The sequence below is a fragment of the Bos grunniens genome, chromosome 13 (genome assembly GCF_055505025.1).
Source record: "Bos grunniens cultivar Pamir isolate PY7600 chromosome 13, Bosgru_T2T1.0, whole genome shotgun sequence".
NCBI classification, from domain to species: Eukaryota; Metazoa; Chordata; class Mammalia; order Artiodactyla; family Bovidae; genus Bos; species Bos grunniens.
Genome location: NC_141177.1, coordinates 16,630,249 through 16,655,831, shown reverse-complemented (window position 1 = coordinate 16,655,831; position 25,583 = coordinate 16,630,249). Strand labels below are relative to the sequence as shown.

The window sequence follows — 25,583 nt, the reverse complement described above, 5'->3', positions numbered from 1 at the left end:
CACTTTGATGTTGAAGAAAACTTTGTTTTGAACTGATTGTGTTACAATTTATTTCTTACAAAGGAAAGCTGGGACCAAAAATGATATTGATGTAACTCCATGGTTGAAAAGTTATGTGCAGAGAAGCTGGGAAATTCAGTATGTTCCACTAAGCAACTGTAACTCAGATAGATTGCATGAGGTTTTTATGGTTTAATATATGATGCCATGTAGAGTAATAGAGAATGCTGCATTTAGTAGGTATAAGAGAGAAGAATTTTTGTGGGAGCCATGGTTTTGCATATCCAGGTTTCAGACGTGTGTAAATTTTCACTGATTATGTAGCATTAACATGTATTTTTATTTAAGATGAATATCCACGGATAGGTACATCTAGAGATTCCTCTGAATTGTAGAGATGGTATCATTGACTGATTATGGTTATTGAACTGTTGAAAAAGAAATTCAAATTCTTGGTCCAGGAGCATAAATTACAAGAATCTATTTTAAAATTGAAACCTAACTCAGTCTTTCATTCTGTGGTATTTGATAATTAACAGTGAGTTAGAAATGTTCCCTGGTGGCTCCGATGGTAAAGCGTCTGTCTACAATGTGAGAGACCTGGGTTCGATCCCTGGGTTGGGAAGATTCCCTGGAGAAGGAAATGGCAACCCACTCCAGTACTCTTGCCTAGAAAATCCCATGGATGGAGGAGCTTGGTGCAGGCTACTATCCATGGGGTCGCAAAGAGTCGGGCACGACTGAGCGACTTCACTTAGAAATGTTCATCTTTGCAACAGAATAAATGAAAATCTTGCTTTTAACATGTCTTCTAGAAAATATTGACTGCTTATCTTTTAGGAATCTTCTTTGGATTATTTTCATTTTTATTGCCAATTAATTACACTGATTAAAATAACACAAATTAAGATGGCTTTTTTTGTTTCCTGTTTTTTTCAAAATTGTATTCTCAGTCCTATTTTACTAGACACACCTCCAGGAGTTCCTTAAATTGTGGTTTTTTTTGTTTGTTTTCAAACATAGCTGTCTAGACCTCAAGTGGATAATGTTTGTCTTAGTATTCTTTAGGAGTAGCATAATGCAAAAGAATTGTGGATTGAGAATTTCCTTGGTGTAAGCTATCTTTTCTTTTTTTCCAGCCAAATCAAATAGAAAGCTTACTTTTCTATACTTAGCCAACGATGTCATTCAAAACAGTAAAAGGAAAGGACCCGAATTCACGAGGGAGTTTGAATCTGTCCTTGTGGATGCTTTTTCTCACGTTGCCAGGTATGTTTTATTTTTAAATGCATTACTTTTTCCCTTTTGTTCTTTTTTTGTGATAGCCTTTGTACCTCACCAACTTCATACTTAAAAGAGATGTGCTTTATAGAGAGTGTGGTTTTATATTTTGCCTGGGCCCTTGAGAACTCTCTCAGACATGTAAATATTTTGTTGTATTGAAGGGATTCAGTCTAGCACTTGAAGCACATCTTGTCTCTTAGAGGTACTCACTATTGAATTTATTTCTAGAATATGGTATTTTCCTTGGTTTGGCTGAGTTACCTCATTAGCTTATGATCAAAAAACAAAGCTAAATTATACAAGGGAACCTTCCGGTAACAAAACCATGCTATTTAGCAAGAAATTAGTTGCTTGTGCCTTTGTTTTTATTTACTTCCTTCTGGGTGTCTGGATGTCTAACTCACTAAAAATAGTAGTCATTATTGTAACTGCAAAGATAGGAACTATTAGTGTTAAAAGTTTCTCTGGCTCTATCATACTGAGACTCTGCCCCTGTTGTGTTTTGTGACAGAGGACAGGAGCGTAGGGCATACCTATAGCTGAGATCATGGAAATTATACATTTCATTAAAAATTTTACAAATCATTTTTATTCGTTTAAAAGCAAACTGCTTTTGACACCTAGTTGCCCAGAAGAAGCAAAGAAAAGTTACTTTTCACTAGAATGTTACTAAGTAAACATATGAAAGTAAACATCTTTGCCAAAGGAGACTGGCAGTGAGGAGACTAGTGGGTTAAACAGAAACTGTTGTAGGGTCTAGAGTGTAAGTGAAAGACCTTAAGTGTGGAAATAAGTCTGGCATTCCGTGAAAGATTTGGAAAGTTTGAAAGAATGAAATGAGAAATTCAGAACATTTTGAAGAGATGACATCTAGCTTTATAGAGATGGAAACAAAATATTTGTTTGTCAAGTGACTTTTTTTGTGAACATGGCTACTGAAAAAGCAGAATGTTAGGAACTTGAAAACATGGAATCCTCGTAACAGTGAATAAACTTAGAACAGACTACTAGAGTAGCCATCTGAAATTGGAGAGAGGCAATTTCTTTGTTTGAGGAGATTTAGTTAACAGTTTCTTAGATGTGGGCTGCAGCTCTACCTCCAACAGTGTCTGAGTGGCCTTGGATGTGTTACTTAGCTTTTTGAACCGGAGTTTCATTAATTGGTTAAAAGGGGATGTTACCACCTATCTCCTTAGAGTTGTTGTGAGGTTAAAGTAAAACAGTCTTTGCTCATTCATGGGAGTGCACTAAATTATAAACTCTGTGAAGAGAAGGACTGTTTCATTTTTGTTCTTTGCTGTGTTCCAGGCACTTGGTGCAGTGTCTGGCGTAGAGCTACTGGCTTACATAGCTTAGGTAACACCGTTTAGTCTTGATATCAGTGGTATCCCAAGAGCTGAGCAATATTGTTGCACAGCTTTGGCACAGAGTAGGGATACAGTAAATAGTCACTGAATAAGTTAACTAATTTAGAGTATAGGAAATTGACTAAAATAATTCCTGTAGGGATAACACACATTTTCCTTAAACATTGAACAGTAATCATTAGCTGCCCCCAAATCAGAAAAGGATAAGTAGAAAGGGGTGGGAGAAGAGGGATGAGCAATACCAAGATTAAAAATTCCTTTTCTACTTGGTTTCATCTTAAAACCTATCCAGGAGACATTGTAAACATGTCTTGGCAAATTCCATGGCATCGTGGGGAAAATAGACCTGATCCTAAAAAACATAAAATAGGCCTGTTACCTTTCCTCTTTGCATTCTTCTAGTTCTTTTAAGGTTCTGTTTGGATATTATTCCCAAGATGCCCATGTTTCTAAGTTCCCTCCCTACTCCCACTCCCATTATTAGGATAGAAAGTCCAGCCACTCCACTTTGATCCCAAGGCACCTTATCAACAATGAGAAATGCTGTCTGTATTGTTTTTTGTGTGTCCAATTAATGAACAAAGATAGACCCATTAATATTGACTAAAATTGATTAGGAATCTCTTTATGATAATTTCTTACTTCCTCCTTCAAACCCCCTGCCACCTGGGGGGGGGGAGGGGAACAAACCTCTCAAGTCTGGGAAAGCTTGCCAAGCTTGTAAGTAAATAAGTGTTAGTCGATCGTTTGTGTCTGACTCTCCTTGATCCCTTGGACTGCAGCCCCCCAGGCTTCTCTGTCCATGGACTTCTCCAGGCAAGAATGCTGGAGTAGGTTGCCATTCTCTTCTCCAGGGGATCTTCCCCACCCAGGGATCGAACCGGGCTGTCCTGCATTGTAGGCAGATTCTTTACCATCTAAGCTACAGGTTGGAACCCAAGCTCCTGGGAGTAGATATAATTTGAATAGCAGTTTAAGTAACCAGAGAGGCCAGGTGACAGTCACATATGCCCTGTGAGCCTTGGCAGAGTGTTAGGATTTTGTCCTGATGGGATGTCAGTGAGGGATTTTAAGCAGGGGAATGATGTATTCCAATTACTTTTGTTCTAGCATCCCTCCACTTTGGGGTGGAGAATGAATTATAAAGGGCAGGGACATGGGCATGGCGGGTCTTGCACTTGCATGGGGTAGAGATGACATTGGCTAGGACTCAGAAGCGCTGAGAAAATTACAGCTTTATTAAATGTGTATGGATAGATTTGTGTGGCCCACTCCCATGTAAAATCGAGTAGATTTGTGGGAATTAAGTGGAAGCTGGTAGTGAGGGAAAAGAGAAGTCAAAGAGCGCATATTTCTAGGTTCTTGACATGAGTATATGGATGACTGATGGCCCTGCTTACTGTGATGGAGATTGGGGTAAAGAATTGGTAGAGGAAATCAGGAATTTTGTTTTGGCTATATTAAGTTCGAGATGGCTGATAGATATTCCAAGGTATGATGCCAGATAGGCAGATGGATGAAATAGTTGGAAGCTCAGTAGGAAATTAATTTCTGGAGACATGAATTTGGAATTATCCCCCTATACATATTTATTTCCTGTTATAACAATCATGGGTCCCCAAGACCACTTCCAGGTTGGTGACTTTCTAGGAGGACTCACCGGACTTAGTGTGTAGTTGTGTTCATGGCTGTGAGTTATTACAGTGAAAGGATATAAAGCAAAATGAGCAGAGGGAAAAGAGGCAAGGGCTGCAGTCCAGAGGAGGCCAGGCATAAGCTCCCGGGGTCCACTCGTGGTGGGTCCCACGAGACACACTCAGTTCTTCCCACTTTGAGTTGCGATGGCACACGCCAAGTGTCAACTACCTGGGGGCCCATTAGAGATTTAGTACCTAGGGGTTTTGTTGGGGTTGGTCACAGGTATTCTTGGCCAAAATTCTAGACTCGCAGAAGAAAAGCAGGTGTTCAGCATAAAACCATACTGTTTGTACAAACAGTTTAAGCACAGAAAACCACCCTCTTCCATTAGGACGTGATGGGGCCATGTCTGAAATCCAAGTTCCCAGATGCCAGTCAGGGGCCAGCCCTGTGAGCAGGCCTTTGTCAGGGCAGCAGTCTCAGGCCTGCCGTGTTAACTCTTTTCTCAGTTCAGTTGCTCAGGCATGTCAGACTCTTTGCGACCCCATGGGCTGCATGGACGCCAGGCTTTCCTAACTTTTTTCCTATTTTCTACACAATTGCAAAGAACTGTTTCTGCTCTGCTGTTAACCTGAGGTGCTTTTGGAAGTGCTGAGGGTACTTAGCATTTCTATCCTGAGTAGGCCTGCCATTGGCCTACTGTGCATGGGATTAGAGAGAAACATACGAGCTATGGTGGGTGTGCCAAGGAAGGCAGTGCCCTTAGCACTGCAGAGGAAGACCTGTAACCTGGCTTGGCGGGCCCTCGGGTATCCAGCTGACACTTCAATCAGCAGTCCCACATGGGTATAACACATACTTTTCACTTTTTAGATTAGATTTTCAGTGGTTGAATTTATAATAATTAGAATTAAGATACATACTAAGTTGTGTTCCACAAAATAACTTATATATGTACTTATCTCTCAGTTTATTCATTGATAGGTGGCAAGGGGTTTTTTGGTGTTTTTTCACTTAAATATCTCTAATTAGAATGGACTTAGTACAACTTGAAAAGATAGCTCCTCCTATCATAAAATGATTTTATTGCTTTGGTTGTATCCAGTTCAGGTACTAAAGTGACTTCAGCTTCATTGGAGCTACTTATAGCAAAACCCCATCTGTAAAAAGATTTGTTGACTGTTGTGTCTCTGTCTTTGGACCTTAGGTGGCAAAACTTTGTTTTACTATAGTGCTCAAGGAATCAGCCTATCACGGTTAATTAGTTCACTCATTAAACTAGAGTGCCCTTTTGGGCTAGTGGCTCAGACGGTAAAGCGTCTGCCTGCAATGCAGGAGACCTGGGTTCGATCCTGGGGTTGGGAAGATCCCCTGGAGAAGGAAATGGCAGCCCACTCCAGTATTCTTGCCTGGAAAATCCCGTGGACCGCGGAGCCTAGTAGGCTATGGTCCATGAGGTCACAAAGAGTCAGACATGACTGAGCAACTTCACTTCACTTTAGTGGCGAAAGCCTTTTGAAAATCTTTTGGTGATGACAGATGTGAGCATCAGTATCCACTGTCCGGTAGTGAGACTGCAGCTGCACTGCCGGCCTTAATGGAGCACCAGGCCACCTGCCTCAGGAATGGCGCGTGGTGTTTGGGTGGTGTCCCTCAGTCCTTTCAGGAATTTGTTGACATGATTGCTTTCTCTTTTAGGAAAATTTGCAGACGATGGATTTTATTTATTTGTTTAATTTAAAAAATACTTATTTGGCTGTGCGCTGTTTACTTATTTGGCTGTGCGCTGTCTTCATTGCGTCAGCAGGAGCTTTCCTTGTGGCGCACAGTCTTTGCAGCACGTGGGCTTAGTTGCCCCTTGGCATGTGGGATCTTAGTTCCTCTACCAGGGACTGAACCACATTCCCTCCATTGTGAGGCAGACTCTTAACCACTGGACCTCCAGGGAAGCCCAAGAGAACAGATTTCATGTTAAAATACCAACCAGTTAAACTCTGGTTAGTTGTGATTTTGTTGTTACAATAGTTAAAATGACTTTATTTTTCTAAAGCCTACATTTGATCACATTAGGGACTTTGTTGCCTCCAGAATAAAGGCCATAACGACTTAACAACAAAATAAGGTCCTCTATAATCTCAGGCCACTCTGTCTCTATCCCTCCAGTTTCTTCTGCTGTTTCTACATACTCCCTATACACTTCAGCTACCTGAATTACAGCTTCTTGCTCTTCACCATGTTCTGTTTTGGGGGTTCCATTCCAGGGAGCGGAGATAGCATGAACACAGCCACATTCACCAGTGGCAGCAAAATGCTGAGTAGAGAACACGGTTGAGTGTTCTAGAATGTGAAGATGTGGAGAGGTGGGGTGCTGCTAGATCAAGTCCTAGAGGTGAGGACTTAGACCTTGTTCAGTGTATTCCAAGCACGGTATTTCACAAACCCCAATGAATGAGCAGATGAATATTTAATTGAAATGACATCTGACATGAATGACCTCCATGTGGCAAAATAGTCTTTGAAAGCTAACTAATTGCCTGGCCTACTGAAACTTATCTAAAATTTTATTAAAAACATTGCAGTTCAGCATTTATTGTGTTTATTCTTGGGCATATAGCAGTTGGGGGAAGACACATCCCTGCCCTTGTGAAAACTACATTCAAATGGAAAGAGTATAAACAGGGAAACTATACATACAGCACATCCAAATATTAAACGTTGTGGAGAAAAATTAAGCAGGAGTAAGGAGTGTACTTTTAAATAGGAAGATTAGCAAAGGATTCACTGGAAAGGTGCTGTGTGAACAGACACACCTGAAGGAGAGCAGAGGGGCCTTGTCGGGCCTGAGCTGTGTCGGGTAATGTGGTTCCAGGCGAAGTGCAAAGGCGCTGAGGCAGGAGGGCCAGGGAGCTGCTGGGGAGGGAAGGGAGAGTGAGGACGGGAGGTGAGTCAGGGAGATGACGGGCTGGGCCAGGCGCTGAGGCAGGAGGGCCAGGGAGCTGCTGGGGAGGGAAGGGAGAGTGAGGACAGGAGGTGAGTCGGGGAGATGACTGGCTGGGCCGAGAAGGGTTTTGTAGGCTCTATTAGGCCCTTCACTTTTATTCTGAGGGAGAATAGGAAGAACTGTTGAAAGTTTGGAGAAAGAAAGTGACGTGTGAACTGCCTCCACAAGACAGGTAGGAATTGGAGTTTGAAAACTTGGGACTAGATGGAGGACAGGGTGGAAGTAGGGGGACTAGTAATGAGCCTGCTGCAGCCATTAGACCAGAAATGATGGCGACTTGGACCAGGCTGATAGCAGAGAAAGAGAAGGGATTTGTTTCTAGGTGTATTTTGAAGATGGAGTAGAGATGTTTTTGTTATAAATATCAAGGTCATATCTTTAAGTTTTATAAGCTATCAGTGGAAAGTTTTCCCCCCTTTTCCTCATCCTGACCTGACTTAAAAAAAGGCTGAACAAAAGAATAATTAATTTTGCATGTGTCCTGATTTAGTTAGTACTTTGACCCCCCCAATTTAGCAAAATTTGCCACTAATAATTCGTAAGTAATACAATCTGACCAGATGACGCCAAAACCTCAGCTCATCTTTTAAGTTTTAAAAGTGTTGTCAGGGCTGGTGGTGGGTGAAGTTCCCACCTAAGTTGAACTTGGTATGGAGGGCTTCCCTGGTGGCTCAGTTGGTAAAGAATCTGCCTGCAATGCAGGACTTCCCAACTTCCCTGAGTTGGGAAGATCCCCTGGAGGAGGGCATGGCGACCCACTCCAGATTGTCCAACCCCCTAGAAAATCCCCCTAGACAGAGGAGCCTGGGGGGCTACCGTCCATGGGGTCGCAGAGTCGGACAGGACTGAGTGACTTTCACTCACTACTTTTTGAGGTTCTTGTTAAAGCTATTTATTGACTTAGATGCTAAAATATCGGGGTATTTTTTCTCGTGTAAAGCCCCTCAGTGCTTCACGGAACAGAACAATTCATAGTGATACAGCGGATGGTGAGGGGATTTGTTTTCCTTTCGAAAAGTCTTTCCCCGACGCTTCCACTTGCTGTCTGACACTTTATGGTAAACAACTGTCTAACACTGCTTGTGAGCTATGGTCATTGCCCTGAAAAATGGTCTGTTTTAAGAAGAGTAATATGTCAAGAATAAAACTATCTAGCTTCTTTCATTCAGATATAAATTACAAAGAACTGTATTATGCTCCGTGTGTTCTAAGATTATCTGCTCCACACCTTTGTGTGAACCTGGAATGTAGACCTAGCAAGGAATGAAAATAATTATGAAGTAGTGAGTATAAAGTTGAGATTAGTCTTGACATATATATGTGTACAGTTGTGTTTGTGCATGTTAGAGGTGTTGGTGTGTTAGCATTGATGCGTTGTTACAAATGTATTCCCCATTTTAAACATTTGATTTTAATCATTTTTTTCTCATCCTAAAAAGTTTTGGCCTGCTTTAATTTTCCAGCAGTATGTCTGGCACTAGATTTAAGTTAATGCATTCTAAAAAGCAGGCTGTCACAATTGATATGATTGGTTTTTGATAATTTTCTGTCAGTGAAAATGAGCCTTTGGCTTTTGCCCTATTTGCCTTTCAAAGAGGATAAAAGACACAGATTACTTTTGTAACATAATCCCTCTCTCTTCCCTACACACCACAGGAATAATATAGTTTCTGGTGAAGTTTTGAGTATCCATTAATTACAGTATGTACCTTACTCTTCCTTCTGTTTTTAAATATGTAAATCATGTAGTCAGTTGTTGGTGTTTTCTGTTTTTTATTTTTTTTTTAAGTAAATCTGTCCTAATTAAAATAAAAAATCTTAAGCTTGTATATATCTTTTCATCTTTTCTGGGCAGAGAGGCAGATGAAGGCTGTAAAAAACCTTTAGAAAGATTGCTGAACATCTGGCAAGAAAGAAGTGTGTATGGCGGCGAGTTCATCCAGCAGCTGAAGCTGTCTATGGAGGACTCCAAGAGCCCTCCCCCCAAAGGTAGAGCCATCACCACATGCTTACAGCTCTTGGTCTTTGCCTACTTTCGAATCAAATATGAAAAGCTGCAGTGGGGGTTGCTGTGAACCACCAGCGATTGTATGATTCTTCAGAGAGAAATGCTCATATATGATGGTGAGAATTTACATAGTGCTTGCAGCGTGTAAGCCTGGTTCTTGTATTCATGCTGTTCATCATCTCGTTCCCTGCCTTTTGCTCTGTACTCTCCTTGGGTCGCTCCTGCCTTTCTGAGACTTTCCTTGCACAAGGGGAACGAACGACAAACTTGTTGAGAGTTCTAGGGAACTAGGAAGTACCCTGGGTAAGATTTTGTCCGAGCTTTGCCGTTAACTACTATAGGCTCTTGAATAAGTCCTTTAGCCCTTTTGGAACTTGGTTTCATTAAATATTCATGTGGTTTGGTGATGTACCTTTGACGGGTGTCAGCGATCATCAAAAATTGGTTTTGGTCTTTACTGAACCAAGAATATCCTCAGGTAATGTGTACATGCATGTATGTGAATTTTGCCAAGTCCTTAAAAGCTATTTTGTTTTTTCCTTTGAAGAGAAATAAGACCAAACATTATTTGGTTCTTTGGCTTCTGGTTAGTTGTGATTGAATTCTGGTTGGCACAGCTCTCATGTGACTGCATATATACCCATTGCCTGGAGGATCAAGTCCGAGTCCTGACATGGTGTTCTCTTTATAATGTGAACTAGTCTCCTTTTCCAGATTCTTCTCCCATTTCCTCACATGTACCATATTTGGCCATTCCTAACAACTTCCCTTCTGAATGCTCTGTGGTTCCCCTTCCTTTGCATCTGCTGTTGCTGCTGCTCCTGCTGCTAAGTCGCTTCAGTCATGTCCAACTCTGTGCGACCCAATGGACGGCAGCCCACCAGGCTCCCCCGTCCCTGGGATTCTCCAGGCAAGAACACTGGAGTGGGTTGCCATTTCCTTCTCTAATGCATGAAAGTGAAAAGTGAAAGTGAAGTTGCTCAGTCATATCCAACTCTTCTCGACCCCACGGACTGCAGCCCACCAGGCTCCTCTGTCCATGGGATTTTCCAGGCAAGAGTACTGGAGTGGGGTGCCATTGCCTTCTCCGTTGCATCTGCTGTTACCTCTGCCTAAAATGTCTCTCTGCCCCCTTGTACATGGTGAACCTACTCTTCAAGAATGCTACTCTCATTCTGACATCTTTGCCAGCTTGACTGGGTACATGTAGCCAATTCCCTCCTTGTTCCTCTAGTATTTTATACATGCGTCTGTAATAGAATTTAACCATGATTAGCACTTTCACTTTTCACTTTCATGCATTGGAGAAGGAAATAGCAACCCGCTCCAATGTTCTTGCCTGGAGAATCCCAGGGATGGGGGAGCCTGGTGGGCTGCCGTCTGTGGGGTCGCACAGAGTCGGACACGACTGAAGCGACCTAGCAGCAGCAGCATACGTGATGATATTCATTCAACAACTCTTTATTGTATACCTTTCATGATCCCTTCCAGACCTGAGTTTATATGTGTTTTAAGGTAGGATAACTTCCTGTGAAATTATAGGTTAGAGGCTTGATAAGAATGGCATAAGTGCTTTCAGATTGCAGATCATTGTTTTACTTGGAGTTGACAGAAGACAATTTTGGGGTCGCTCTGAAGAGCAAGATATTTCCTACTTTGGATTCTGGCCGTGTTCGTGTTGTGTCCTTTGGAGGTGTTTTGCACAGCGTCGGTGAATTATCCAGCATTCTTTTCTCTCCTCTGACTTCAAGTTCATTGGTAAACAGTGCTGATTTCTTAAAAACACCTTTGGGCAAGTAGGAGAGCTCTGAAAGATGATGTTTGAAGCCAAGTGTTGAATTTCAATTCAGCAAACATTTGCCAGACATATGCTATGAGTAAACAGCTCTGCTAGACAGTATAGGAAAGAGCAGAGAGGAGTGAGAAATAGTTCTGCACTCAGGGAGCAGTCAGACTAATTGGGGGATTTGTGGTAGCAGTAGATTTGAAAATAGCTCCATTAGGTTTCTGATTTTTTTTTTTTTTTTGTAGTGTCTAGACATTAACAATAGAGACAATATTCCTTTACTGTGGAGGATGATGCTGATCCAAAGATAATTTCTCTTTTTCTAGTTTGTAAAGATGAAAACACTTATCAAAAGGTTCCAGCGTGTGTATTCGTCTCAGCTAACTCACTGTCTTCTCACTGTCTTCTTCAAACTTCAATTACCAGAATATTTTACACAGTCCTTTCAGAATGTTGATAAATTTTTCCAGAAGCTTATTTCCAGATTTAAATAGTCCATTTATATTGCAGTGTTAATTCATGAGTAATTCTTTGTCTGCAGACAGCTTTATAAAAGTTTACCCTCGGAATAAAAATTTTCTCGTGGAACTTTGGCAGTTCTAATCTTTTAGAATGTATGAGTTCAGGAATTTTTAGAATTGGACTTTTTTTGAGTTTATATACCTGTGATAGCTTATGGTGAACAATGTCGGATTCTTGATCTCCGAAGAAGATTTAGCTACGGGACCAGGGACCAGGCTTGATCACTCAAGAGCTTTTGTGTAGCAGAGTTTTATTAACGTAAGACAAGGAACAGAGAAAGCTTCTGACATAGACATCAGAAGGGGGATGGAGAATACCCCCCTTGCTAGTGTTAGCAAGGGAGTTACATACTTTTTAATTATTACAATAAATCAAAAGAATGTCTCAAGTTTGTGAAAATTTTACCAGACCCACTCCCACAATTTACATTTTAAGATAACAGGATTAGCCAGAAGGTTTTCAGGAAGGAGAACTGCCCTCAAGCAGGATACATTGTTGTTATATAATCCTTAGCAGAGTTTAAACTGAGTTGTTGTGTAATCATCAGTTACAGACTTAAAGAAAAAAACGTTGTATATGACTAAGATTAATGAATGTAGAGAAAAAAAATGTTTGTCCTTTCCTCCTTGAGAACCCCAGACCCCTCTCTCCTCGGGGACCCCCGGAATTCTTATCAATCTGCCTAGGAATTGACTCGCTCACCTGTCTCTCAGGTACAGGACCCAGGGATTCTAAAGTTGTCGCTCTGTTCTTGGGAATACTCAAGTCGTTGCTTGTCTGGGTGGAACGTCATCATTTACTTGAGTCCCGCATAAATCACACAGCATCCTATAGTTGTAGACTTTGGAAGGGAAAGCGAAGTACAAAGGAAGTAGCATTTATTCAACTCCAGTCTCTCTGCTGGCTTCTTTTCCTGTTAATTTATTTTAGGTACTTAAGGACTATATGTATTTAGTACTGTATCTCAGATGACAGTATTAAGACTCGAAAGGATAGAGTACTTTTGTCCAAGTAGATACAATTGATAAGTAAGTCTATATAAACTCAGGTCTGTATAACTTAAAAGCATTATTTTCTTCACACCTTAACTTTTCCTTGCAAGCACATGGATTCAGTTGACTTGAATTAGGTTATGAATTCATGAGTAGGTCACTCAGCTTCCCTGGACCTTTAGTATAGTTAGTTTAGCTATTCGGGGCAAGGGTTTGAAAGCAAACTTCCAGAGTATGAATCCTAGCTCTGTCGCTTGCAAGTTGTGTGACCTTGGGCATGGCATTTGACCTCTCTGAGCCCCAGCTTCCTCACTGTACAGTATGGCTATTGATAGTAATACCTCATAGGCCTGTGTGAAGATTTCTTGAGATCATGTAGATATGAAGTTATTAATGTGATCACATGGCTTCTTTTTGGCACCCCCTCCCAGTTCTAATATCTAATATTCTGAGTTTCTAAATACAAGCCAATAGCAAAAGTAGGAAGAATCTTGTTAGTATTTTCAGTCCCTGAGACTTTGCGCGAGGTTGGAAAGCATGGTGGTTCAGAGCGCACACTCTAGGCTTAGCTTCCTGGGTTCAGGGCTGGACCTGGCGGTTCAGTCCAGTGAGATGAGAAGGGTCGGGTGTTTCCAGAACTGTGCCTCGAGTGTCAGCCCTTGGTTTGCTGCACATCTTTTTCTCCCCACAAGTAGAAGTTAATGTGTTTTTTAAAAGAAGAGTCTCTTTTGCAGGGAGGGAACAAAGAATGAGGGAGCTATTAGAAATAGTATTTCCTGATTCTTTTTTCATTATAAAAGTAATATAAAATCTGTGGGGGGTTTTTTCTTTTTTTTTTTTAATCTTAGAAATTTTTAGTAGATCTTTAGAAGGTCCAGCTTTTTGGGTAGATGACTGCATTTTCTAATGTGATTGGGGACCATTCGGGCTAACTTTTTGCCTTAGAATTAGTTTTATTGTCGGAAATTCTATCATAGTCAGGTCTGTGCATACTGTAAACCCTTCGGTCACCAGAGCATTTGACGGTTAGCGGAGTGCAAGGCCCCCTGGAGACACGGGAATGAGTTGGAGGACGGAACAGAAGGTGTGCACGATGAGGACAGAAGGAACTTTGCCCCCAAGGTGTTTGCCCTGCCTGTGAACAGCGTGAGTGAGGGCGTGAAAAGGGGATGAGTGGAACTGCTGTGGTCAGAGCCGGATGGATAGCGGAAGGTGCCTGGTCTGAAATCCACTCAGGAACGGGCCTGGCAGATGCCTGGGTCGTTTGAATGGTTGTGTGACTCAATTGAGGATTCTGAGCATCCTCACTGCTAACCCTGCACATGAGCAGAGGAGAGTCTGGTTGGTGTAAAGGACAGTGGGGATGGTCATTGTGGCACAGCCCTGGGGCTTTCCAAGCACTGTGCTTCCTCTGCCCTTGGGAGGTTTCAGGCTCAGGTGTGTTGACACTTTAGTGAGCATCGTAGGGCTGTAAAGGAATAAGGTGCTGAAGGTTTCTATCAGCACAGAAGGCCTGTGCCTGCCAACGGCCATGCAAAGTAGCAGGGCCAACTGCTCTCAGAGAGAGGCCCGTGGGGTTAGAGGGAGACGGTGATGCTTGAAAGGGAGTGCTAAGAGAGATGCTGCCGTTTCCATTCATTACCAAGCAAACTGAGCCTCAGTGGCCTTTCCAGGGTTTTGAATAGAGGTCTGATGGGGCCAGAGCTCAGCTTTAGTAAGAGAAGGGAGTATAGTCTATGTTGGAGAAGAAGTGGTTGGAAGAGGCAGGATGCAGTTGGGACAGCGGTCTGGATGAGGCATGAGAAAGGACAGGTGGCTGATAAGAGGCTTTGGGAAGAAGCAGAAAGTGGACATATGGAAGAATTCCTCACAGGTGTGGAATCTGTTACAAGCTGGGACTCGGGGAGAGAGTCTGCTGTTCTCCAAGGCATGGTACTTGGAAGATGGAGCCAGTGGAACTAGACAGCTCAGGAAAGGTGGAGCCTTGTGGGGGAAATGATAAATGATTTATTTCCAATAGGTCCTCTAAGTGGAGACAGGAGAGAACCGGAAACAGGATGATGATGGTTACTTCCTATTACACCCTCTTCCATCAGGATGTTGAAGGATGGAAACAGCCCTAAAATTGTCATCAGTTTGATTTTAGTTTTGCATTGCTGTGAGTGAGTGACAGCAAGAACTCCCGCTTAGGAGACAGAAAGCTTTTGCTGTAGGACCCAGACTTACTAAACAAGGTCTCTGGCTTTAGAGAAACCTCAGCTGATGGGCCTTGACATTCTCATGAAAAATGAGGTGGGGAGCAGTGGGGAAAGCAAAGACATGGTTATGTGTAAGGGCTTCCACTATCTGAATTCAGTGGTTCCTAGTGTCCTGAGATGTTCAGTGATATGTGGTTTTTATATGTAATAATTTCGGTATGAGAGTTGGAAAATTGAAGTTTTATAATTTTTTCTACCTTCTTTAGTGTCTTTAACAGTTATTTTTTGAGCATTCTCTTCTAGGTGTTTGGAAGTGAACAGAACAATACTATAAATTCATTTTTGCTCCAGTGCTTACATTCTTGTGGCCACTAATCAAACATAGCCACTTTGACGCTGTAGTGACTGAATGTTGACAGGATCATACCACACGCTACACACTACTTAGGCAGCCAGTGTGTGCAAAGACATTTCATATGCAAATTATAGCCTTACAGGTTTTCTGTTTGAAAAATATAGCCATCCTTGCTTTGCATAGTGCAGGACTGTAAAAATGACTGGTCAAGCTGAATACCATCAAAGTGATCTTAATAATCAGTGTGGAAAATTACAATTGTTCTGTGACTTTTAAAATTTTTTTATCAAAGAAAGAAAAACTCACTGTTGATCTCAATTGTATAAGAAAACAAAAAAGTAAAATAAAGACTTATTTAGCATGTTTTAACATAAATTAGAAACATGAGTTGCAATGTTTATTTCTCTGTAACAGACTTATCAAGAGTGCTTTGAACAAAGCTTGTTGCATCTTTTCCATCTTTGTCATGCTCCTTTCTAACTTTGGATCAGTTTCTAACATTTTTTCCTTTGTGCTGTCAGTGTTGTGAAGTATCTCTTAAGCGTTCCTCCAAAGTGAATTTTGTCAACATTACTTCCTCTAGGACATTCTTTTCATCACAACCACTTTCTTCATTTATGTTGATAAGTTGGTCTTCACTAAGTTCCCTCTGGCTATGAATCCAGAGTCTCCTGGAGAACATGACAAGGGTCTGCATCCCTACAGCCCCAGTCTCTTGTACAGCCCCATTTATGTTTATGTTTCGTGTGAATTTCATTTCCAGCATTAATTTTAGTTTTAGTTTCTTTGTTTCTCTTTCATCTTTGTCAGTCAGTTCCCTGTTTTGATTATTTATTTTCATAAAATGTCATGTGGATTTTGACACTGGGAGACTAACAACACGACTAAACACTTCGTTGCCTATGTGTGAACTGAATAACAGTGACCAGTTACTTACCTTGAAAGAAGTGATGCGGTCACTAATCATGATGCCCTTTTGTTATTTACAAAGTGATTTGTGGACCGAAGTTAGCAGCGAGGTTTGTGGTTGATGCAGTTACTCCGAATAAATACGCCATGACAACTGAAATTTAAAGTGTGTTGGGGGAATGGTATCATTTAACCAAACCGTGGTAATAAATCTGTGCATAATAGAATAGCACGAAGACAGGACTGCCCGTCATACAGATGCTGCTGTTTCTCTTCTTTAGCAGAGCAAACAGAACATTAAGAAAAAAAAATGAAACCCACAATATTGACTTGGCTTTCACGTCAAACACAGTTTGCTCAGTTAATATGTAAGGTAGAGAACAGAAGCTACATCCTGGGGTCCAGAAGAGAATGTTGAATTAAGCAGGAAGTATCCTGTCCTGTTTATAACTCACAGAAATCTGAGGCAGGTGCATGGTGCCCCTCCCTTGACAAGAGGAGAGGATAGTTGTGTGGCACTAAGTAAGTTTTAGTTGAATTTGGTGGAAAGCACACAGATGTTGAAATCATACCATTACATGAGTTATTCAGCCTCTCTGGGTCTTCATTTTCTCACCTATAAAATGGAGACACACCACGCCTTAGAATTGTTGAAAGGGTCAAATGTAAAGAGGCTCTTGGGATGCCTGGCACATGTTAGGCGTCCAGTAGTTTCTTTACTTTCCAAACTTGAATTTCTCGTTTATGTCCCTCAGTTGTTTGGCGTTTATTTTGTATTGTCCAATTTGATGCAAAAGGAATGATTTTGGAATTAATACATCCATCATAAAAATTTAAGAGCACATGATACAGATAATTAAAAAATGTAACCCATTAGCCTCAAAAGTGGTTAATTTTAAATGTTGACTTAGGTCATTTCTCTTAGTAGTATCATCATGCTCAGCAATGGTTATTTTAAATTTTAGTGTAAAACTAGGTTTGTTTTGTTCTTAAAGGGACGATTTAAAGGGTATTTGTTTTTAGAGCTTTTGACACAGTCTTATCGATGGGTCTGTCTACTACTTTTTTCTGAAATGATCCCAGAAAGTGTAAAGTCTCTCACTGTACACACGGTATAGTCTGTTCAGGCCTTGGCACACGTTGGCTTGCTTCATTATATTTTCTCGTGAGGTTTGTTACCTTTTTACTTTCCCTGTTAACTTCTTCTTTTCTTTTAAAGATAATGAAGTTTTTTAGTGAAATATGTTAGTTTGGTAAGTTTCACTTTTAGATGCTTTTTTCCGGTGGTGGTTTTCCAGTGAGCCAGTCTGAGACGACCAACTGAGGCCGTTTTGACTCTTCTCAATAATGTACGGAATGACCACCACTGGAAAATAAGTGGCAGTTAGGGTTAACGTTAAGCCATCTCTGGAAAGGTGCACCCTTCTACCCTGTTTTACTTGTGACCCGTTGTGCTTAGCATTTGACCTACCTCTTCAGGCTGCAGTGACCCACGTGTGCCCTCTTTTCTTTCCTCTAGCAACAGAGGAGAAGAAATCTCTGAAGCGAACTTTTCAGCAAATACAGGAGGAGGAGGATGACGACTATCCGGGCAGCTACTCTCCCCAGGATCCTTCCGCAGGGCCCCTCCTGGTACGTCCGGACCCCCCAGAGCACTGGGCCGAATGGCTTGAAGTGACCCCTAGTTGAAGATTCTGGCCACAAGGTGGAGCTAGTGATCAGTAGTGTGGAATCACCAGAGGGCAGCTCTTGGCACTGGGTGCAGGATCCACGTCGTGAAGCAGGCTTGATTTTGTCTTTGCGTGCCTCAACTCCGGGATGGATTTGTGTTTTACAGAGTAATTGGATTTGGCGTTTTTTCACTCCTAGAAATTTAAAATATTCTTTAAAAGTAGTTTTTGTAAAGCAGTAGATATTACAAAGACATTCAGAAGTCCTCTACTATGGCTTATCTTATAAGTAAACAAGGTGTTAGTATCTGAGGATAGTGTGTGTAACAACAGCAAATTTGCTACACTATAGCCTATTTAAATATTAGACCAGATGCTAGCATTGACTGAGTTTTTAGCCATATATTTGCATTGTTTGACCCCCTTGTGTAAGTTAGTTCATGAACTCTGTATGGTTGGTTCGTTTTAGCTGTTTGTTTATTTATGTATTCATTTACAGTCAAAGAAAGTGAGTCTCAAGGACACAAATTAAGTAACTTACTTGGTGTTTGAACTGAATCTGGGCCTGGCTAACTTCAAAGCTCATACACATTTCACTGAGTTGCACTGCCTCTCATTCTGCCTAATGCAGCTTTATTTTATTACACATGGGTGTGCTTAAGGCCTGTGTAAATAGAAAGCATGTCTGATCTGTGTTATGTTAAGATGTCAAATTAGCCTGGGAGTTAAATGAAAACAGTGTTAGGCCATGTATCTTTGCATTTAAAAACTTGCAAGAGAACAGCCCAAATGACCAACTTTCAGGACACCCTGACTGCCGTCTCCAGGGCACTCTGGGGGTCGTTGTGAACTAGCTAACCTGACTGCCGTCTCCAGGGTTCTCTGGGGGTCGTTGTGAACTAGCTAACCTGTCAATGTTGTATGTTTCCCTGATAATTAAAAGACCCCTTTTTGGTATATACAGAATATGCGTTCTTGGTTTGTTTTTTTGTTTGTTTTTGTTTTCTTCCCTCTTTGTTTATAATTAACGAGCTTGACACATTTAGTTTTGGTAGTGGCTGCCAAAATCAAAAACATCATCTTTGTGACATTCATTTTGTAGAGCAAATCCAGGAAAGAATTGAAGTAGGTAGTGTCCTTTCATTTAATCAGGTTGCTGGAGCATTTGATACATGTTCCTTTACTCTAAATTGGAGGCCGTTCTGTACTAGAGACCATGCATCCTTTGAAACTAAGCAGTGTGAACCAGACTCCATTTTCTTAAGTTTCCAGAAACATACCCTTTAAAAAAAATTCTTTTCCACAGTTATGTAGAATTTCATTTGTGTTCTGCCTCACACTTAGAAATACTATGTGCATTCTCTTAGAATTTGTATCACTGATTCAGTATACACTGGGGTAGGGACAGTGGTTCTTTTTTAAATGTCAGGGATGATCAATTTTAGAATTCGCCTTCACCTTGTTGAACTCCAGCTAAGTTTCTCTAAACCCCACATCCCCACATATCTTCACGGATGGTATTATCTTTGTTTTCCTTGTACAGACTGAGGAGCTGATCAAAGCTTTGCAGGACCTAGAAAATGCTGCATCGGGGGATGCTACTGTCCGACAGAAAATTGCTTCTTTACCCCAGGAAGTGCAAGACGTTTCTCTTTTGGAAAAAATAACAGGTGAGAAGTTAGAGGTCGGGTGAAGGATGAGGGAAGGGGAACATATCTCCAGTGCATCAGACCCCAGGACATGCCAACGTCTGCAGATACAGACCTTCTACCTGGGGCTGGGTTCTCTATTGTCTTGAGATTTGCAAACATAACTCACGGACTGAACAAAGGAGCTGCTGGGATAGTCTGAGCTTGAATAGTGACTCTAGGAATTATTGCAGAAATGCTAGCGTGCCACAGCCTGTGGTACTCAGTTCAAGTAAGGTCTTTTGAAATCAGGGTACAAACTGTGTGTGCAGGAGGGCAAAGGAGAGGGAAGCATTAAACTCATGACCCTCTTACCAAAAAAAAAACATGTATGACTCAGTGTCATGATTTTTATATTGTACCCTGCCACGCCCCCTTGAGGTTCTTCAGTGGTTTGTATTGTTACTCTTAATCACCTTGCCCTTGTGATGATCAGATCAGATCAGTCACTCAGTCATGTCCGACTCTTTGCGACCCCATGAATCGCAGCACACCAGGCCTCCCTGTCCATCACCAACTCCCGGAGTTCACCCAGACTCACGTCCATCGAGTCAGTGATGCCATCCAGCCATCTCATCCTCTGTCGTCCCCTTCTCCTCCTGCCCCCAATCCCTCCCAGCATCAGAGTCTTTTCCAATGAGTCAACTCTTCACATGAGGTGGCCCAAGTACTGGAGCTTCAGCTTTAGCATCATTCCTTCCAAAGAAATCCCAGGGCCGATCTCCTTCAGAATGGACTGGTTGGATCTCCTTGCAGTCCAAGGGACTCTCAAGAGTCTTCTCCAACACCACAGTTCAAAAGCATCAATTCTTCGGCTCTCAGCTTTCTTCACAGTCCAACTCTCACATCCATACATGACCACAGGAAAAACCATAGCCTTGACTAGACGGACCTTTGTTGGCAAAGTAATGTCTCTGCTTTTGAATATGCTATCTAGGTTGGTCCTAACTTTCCTTCCAAGGAGTACTTTTGATGATAACCCCCAGTTAAACAGGGAGGGGCAGTTGACATTCTTCCCGCTCTATGCTTGGTCAGTCGAGAGGAAGGAGTGAGGGTGAACTCCCCGCCTCCTTCATTTAGGAAGCAAGCTATGAGGAGAAGTGAGGGAAGACAGTGCTGCCCAGACAGAGGGGGCGGAAAGCCCCTCAGGCAGGAGTGGGTTACTGGAGAGCACAGCCAGGCCTCTTGGCTCGCTCTCTACTCCCCCAACCCCAGCAATCAAACCCACTGGATCGAACAACCTGTTGAGCGCACAGGCTGTTGATCTTTCCCCCTTTTCCCAGCCTTGAGCCCCCTCCTGGCCTCATGTTCTCTGTTACTCGGCTTCGGGTCTTTATAATCACCCTTCGCACACACCCTCAGTACCTTTTGCTCTTTTTTCCCTTCACCCTATAATCTCCTGGAAAAACTCAACTTTTTGAATCACAGTCTGCAAAACTGAAAACAAGTTAACATAAAATCAGCAGCATGTGTAGTTGCATTTGTCTGTTTTCACTGACTTAAAGGACTTACATGGCTTTTAAAAAGTATTTATTTTGATTTTTAATTATGGTGAAATACACCTAACAAAACTTGCCATCTTAACCATTCTGAAGTGTGCCATTCAGAGGTGCGCCATTCAGAAGTGCTGAGTACATTCACGTGCAGTTTCCAGAACTCGTTCCATCTTGCAGAACTGAAGCTCTCTATCATTAAAGTAACAATTCACTGTCCCCACCCACGCCCCAGCTCCTGGCGGCCACCACTCACAATTGTATGTGGCTGGCAAAACAAATGATTAACATTGGCTAACTTCTCTTCCTATTTCTGTGGATGAGCTGTTTTCTAAAGCAGCCCGTTATCCTAGTAAGCCTATTTCTTCTTACCCACCCAAGGGCACTGCTCTGACAATTCTCCCCTTTTCTCCTGCATCTCCAGTCCATCCCCACCCCGCTACTGGGCCATTCTCCATAGCATAAAATACATATTTTTTTCCCATGTGGGAAAAATTTTTTTTTCTTGGCCTAGTACCTTCCTCCAGCTATTGTCTCCTTTCTCTGTTGTGTAGCTAAACATTCTAAATAGATGGCGTATACTCATCTGTCCCTATTCTCTACCGCCGGCCCCCCCACCCCCACCCCCGGCCACCCACCCTTTGGTTTTACTTCACTGACTGCTCTTAGCAGTGTTGGCTCATGACTTCCATGTTGCTAAATTCAGTGGTGAACTTTTTGTACCCATTCTTTTGTGTGTGTGTGTGTCTGGGGCGGGGGGGTGCAGAGTTTTATTAAAGTATAAAAACAGACAAAGGAAGTTTCTGACATAGGCATCAGAAGGGGGACAGAGAGTGCCCCCTTACTAGTCTTAGCAAGGCCTTATACATTTTTTCCCATTCTTAATTTGGCCCAGTTGATCATTTCTTCTTCCTAAAAATACTTTCTCACTTGGTGTGGTAGGCAAAATAATGGTCCTCCCCAAATGTCCATGTTCTGATCCTTAGAGCCTGCAAATATATTGTCTCACATAGAAAAAGGGACTTTGTGGATGTGGTTGAGTGAAGGATCTTGCGGTGGGGAGGTTATTCTCCTGGGTTAGTCAAGTGGTCTGGGTCCTTAGAAGAGCAAGGAGAGCAGGAGTAAGAGACATGACTGGGGAAGCAGCAGTTGGAGAGATGCATTTTGAAGATAGAAGGAAAGGGCCATGATACTACGATAAATGTCAGGATGCTACGTCTGTGTTGTTTCTGATGCTGTGTTTCTGGCAGCAGGAGGAGGCTGGGATGCCACGTGTTCTAGCTTTCCTCTCTAGTCTCTTGTCTTTCAGGCTCCTTTGTTGATTCTTCCCTTCTTCTCCTCTTAATTTTGAGTAATTAGCTCTCTTCCCTAGTTAGTTTCACTGACAGTTCCTTTCATCCTGTTTGATGACTTTAAATAACAATTTTTGTGCTGATGATCACCTAATTTACATCTCTAGGGTTGACCTCTTTCCTGAACTTGAGACCCATACATCCAGCCTCCTGCTCTGAGTGTTACTGAGTTGGATATCCTGAAAGACATTTCAGACTTCACCTGTCCCAAACCAGACTCCTCCTCTTCCCCCCAAATTTGTCTCATGGTCTTCCCTATCTCAATAGATGGACCCTCTCATCATTCCTGTTGATCTGAACTACAGCTTGAACCTGACACCTGTTACCACCTCCGCTGCTGCCACCTGGTGGGAGTGTCCACCATCTTCACTTGAATTATCCCAGTAGCTTCCTGTCTGCTCTCCCTGCTGCCTCTTGTCCTCCAGCCATCAGTCTGTCTTCAACATAGTAACCAGAGTGATCCACTAAAATAGAAGTTGGATCATGCCCCACTCTGCTCAGAACACTCTAGTCATGTGGGTTCCTTGCAGAGCACTCTCCAAGGGCCCTTGTACTTGACTGTTTCTTCTGCCTGGAATGATCTTCCCCAGATGGTCACATGACTTGTTCTCACGCCACCTCCTTCCAAATGCTTTGCCTTTTTGTTCTCTAGGGTTCTTATCTTCAGCTGGTAAATAAGTAAAATATAGTGTATTATTTATTTCTTTTCCTCCCTTTGAATGTAAACTTGAAGGCAGAAAGTTTTGGTCTTTTTGTTACCTTTTGGCTCAGAGCCTAGAACAGCGTTGGACACACAATAGGAGTCCACATATATGTCAGGCTGCTTGGAAGGGTTGGGGTATAAAAGTCTGATTGGAGTGAGTTTAGTGACCTGGTAGGAAAGAGGGTGGGGACCAGGAGGAGCGACAGCTCTGTCGAGTAGTTCCGCTGTAAGGGGAGCAGGCACGTGCACGGTAGCTGGGGAGGGACACGTGGTCAGAAGGCAGAGCAGCGTGTGTGCATGCTAGTGGGAATGCTTCCGGAAGGAGAGACGGCTGGGGACACGCAGGTGACAGTCCCAGACACTTGAGTCTTGGAGGCAGCAGATGGGTGCCCGTGCTAAGTGACAGAGTGGCTGAGAGAGGCACACAGCGCTTGTCTGTGGACTTGGGAGGGCAGAGCATTTGAGGGTAGCCACGGGTAAGTTCCCCAAAGTGAGCATCTCACTGCTACATTTCAACTGCATTTTTTTCTTTGGCTCATAAAAATATCACAGGTTCTTTTTCTGGGTTGTAATTATTTGTGTGAATGAATTATTTCCCTTGTACAACTTCATGGAGTGTGAGAATTGATTTTTTTTTTTTTTTTAATCTCAAAAAGTAGTGTTTTACTTGTCATTTTCTGCCACAGGCCCTGAAACATTTTAATGAAATTAACCATTACAAAAATAATTCAGCAGTGATGAAGGTAACCAACCTAACGACCCAGCAGCTTGTTCCTAGACCGTGCCACCAGTCTTGAAGAATAAGTTTCACTGTCCTCTTTACCCTCGGTGATTGAAATCGTCTCTCTCCTTTGTTTTCTCTTGGCTCACTCCTCCTCCACCAAGAACATCCTGTTGTTTCCCTGTCCCCGAGGAGCCTAGAAGTACCTGATCTTTGGCATCAGGCCTAATTTGGAATCCCTCAACAGTTCACCTTCCAGTATTCATATTGAGGCAGCGTCTAATAGTCAGACACTGTTTGCCAGAGAAACTCTGTGGGGAATTCTTAAATCTGGGTTACCTATGATTATGCTGAACTCTCTCACCTTGACCACCTGCATTCAGAGGAAGCAACAAATCTGTATCACTGACACTCACTTTCAGTTTATCCCATGGAGCTACTGGCGTCTCTAGTGCTTTGTTTCAAAGCATTAAAGCCTTTTTAGCTATGACAAACCTAGACAGCATATTAAAAAGCAGAGACATCACTTTGCCAAGTCTGTATAGTCAAAGCTATGGTTTTTCTAGTTGTCATGTACTAATGTTGGGCCATAAAGAAGGCTAAGTGCCAAAGAATTGGTGCTTTTGAATTGTGGTATTGGAGAAGACTCTTGAGAGTCCCTTTTACAGCAAGGAGATTAAACCAGTCAACCCCAAATATTCATTGGAAGGACTGATGCTGAAGCTTCAGTACTATCGGCCACCTGATGTGAAGAGCTGACTTATTGAAAAAGACCCTGATGCTGGGAAAGATTGAAGGCAAGAGGAGAAGGGGGCGACAGAGAATGAGATGGTTAGATGGCATCACCGACTCAATGGACATGAGTTTGAGCAAAATCAGGGAGATAGTGAAGGACAGGGAATCCTAGCATGCTGCGGTCCATGGGGTTGCAAAGAGTTGGTTGGACACGACTTAGCAGCTGAACAACAGCAACAACAACATGCATACTTCAGTGTTAATCTCGCCATCCCCACGTGTAATTAATTACGTCAGGTTTTTTTTAATACAAATCATCCTTTGTCTTTTTTTACTTCCTGAGGTTGAGTGTGATTCACCACTTTTTCCCAAGGATACCCTTTCTTATGCTTTGATTCTTCTGCAGTTTCTTCCCCAAACAATGAGTTGCAACCCATTAATTGGGCCTGAAGTCAGTCTGGTAGATAATAACCAACCTTTTCTTTTTTTTAAATGAGATGGCAGATAGAATGCTCTGCACACACTGAAGGAAGTATTGTCTAATGAAACTTTGGTTTCTTTTTTAATATATATTTATATAAAGTGTATTTCTTAGCATGGGTCACATTCAAAAGCATTTAAAAACTTCTGTCTTACCAGACTGTATATTTTGCTGAACAAGAGATTTAATGCTTACACAGATTAAGAAATATAATCTTAAAGGTCCATTTTATTTATTTATTTTTAATCGAGCTTTTTTTGTTTTGTCTACTGAATTTGTTATAATGTTGCTTCTGTTTCATGTTTTGGTGTTTTGGCTATGAGGCATGTGGAATCTTGGCTCTCCAACCAGGGATCGAACCCACACCTCCTACATTGAAAGGTGAAGCCTTAACCACTGGACCACCAGGGAAGTCCCTATAGGTCCATTTTAGAGCTATGGTTTTGAGTCCAAGCTCCTCAGCGAAGCCCACGATACTGAATCTGTTGTGTAGCTTTTATTGTCTTAGTTTTCACACTCAAGAAATGGGTGCTTACTTTTGTATTTCAGATGGATATGCAAAGAGTAGTTAATGACGTAATATGAAGAAAGCAGTTTTGAAATTTTCAGAGACAGGGAAATATTATTTCATATATGACTGTAAATCTCTCTGTTTATTTGTAGAGCTTTTATAGGAATAG

The 25,583-nt window shown here is 42.1% G+C and overlaps 1 protein-coding gene across 5 annotated transcripts in view; it reads left to right on the top strand.

The window, feature by feature from the left end:
- The window catches only part of RPRD1B (regulation of nuclear pre-mRNA domain containing 1B), a 77,003-nt gene that overhangs the window by 4,293 nt on the left and 47,127 nt on the right, over positions 1-25,583 (top strand). For 3 of the 5 annotated variants that reach the window (XM_086330877.1, XM_086330879.1, XM_086330875.1), the window contains exons 2-5: positions 1,140-1,269; positions 9,146-9,279; positions 17,580-17,692; positions 19,274-19,400. In XM_086330877.1, coding sequence (XP_086187003.1) covers positions 1,140-1,269; positions 9,146-9,279; positions 17,580-17,692; positions 19,274-19,400 — 504 coding nt within the window. Of the gene's footprint in view, positions 1-1,139; positions 1,270-9,145; positions 9,415-17,579; positions 17,693-19,273; positions 19,401-25,583 lie in introns of all 5 variants that reach the window. The other 2 variants (XM_086330880.1, XM_086330878.1) reach the window with 2 other exon arrangements.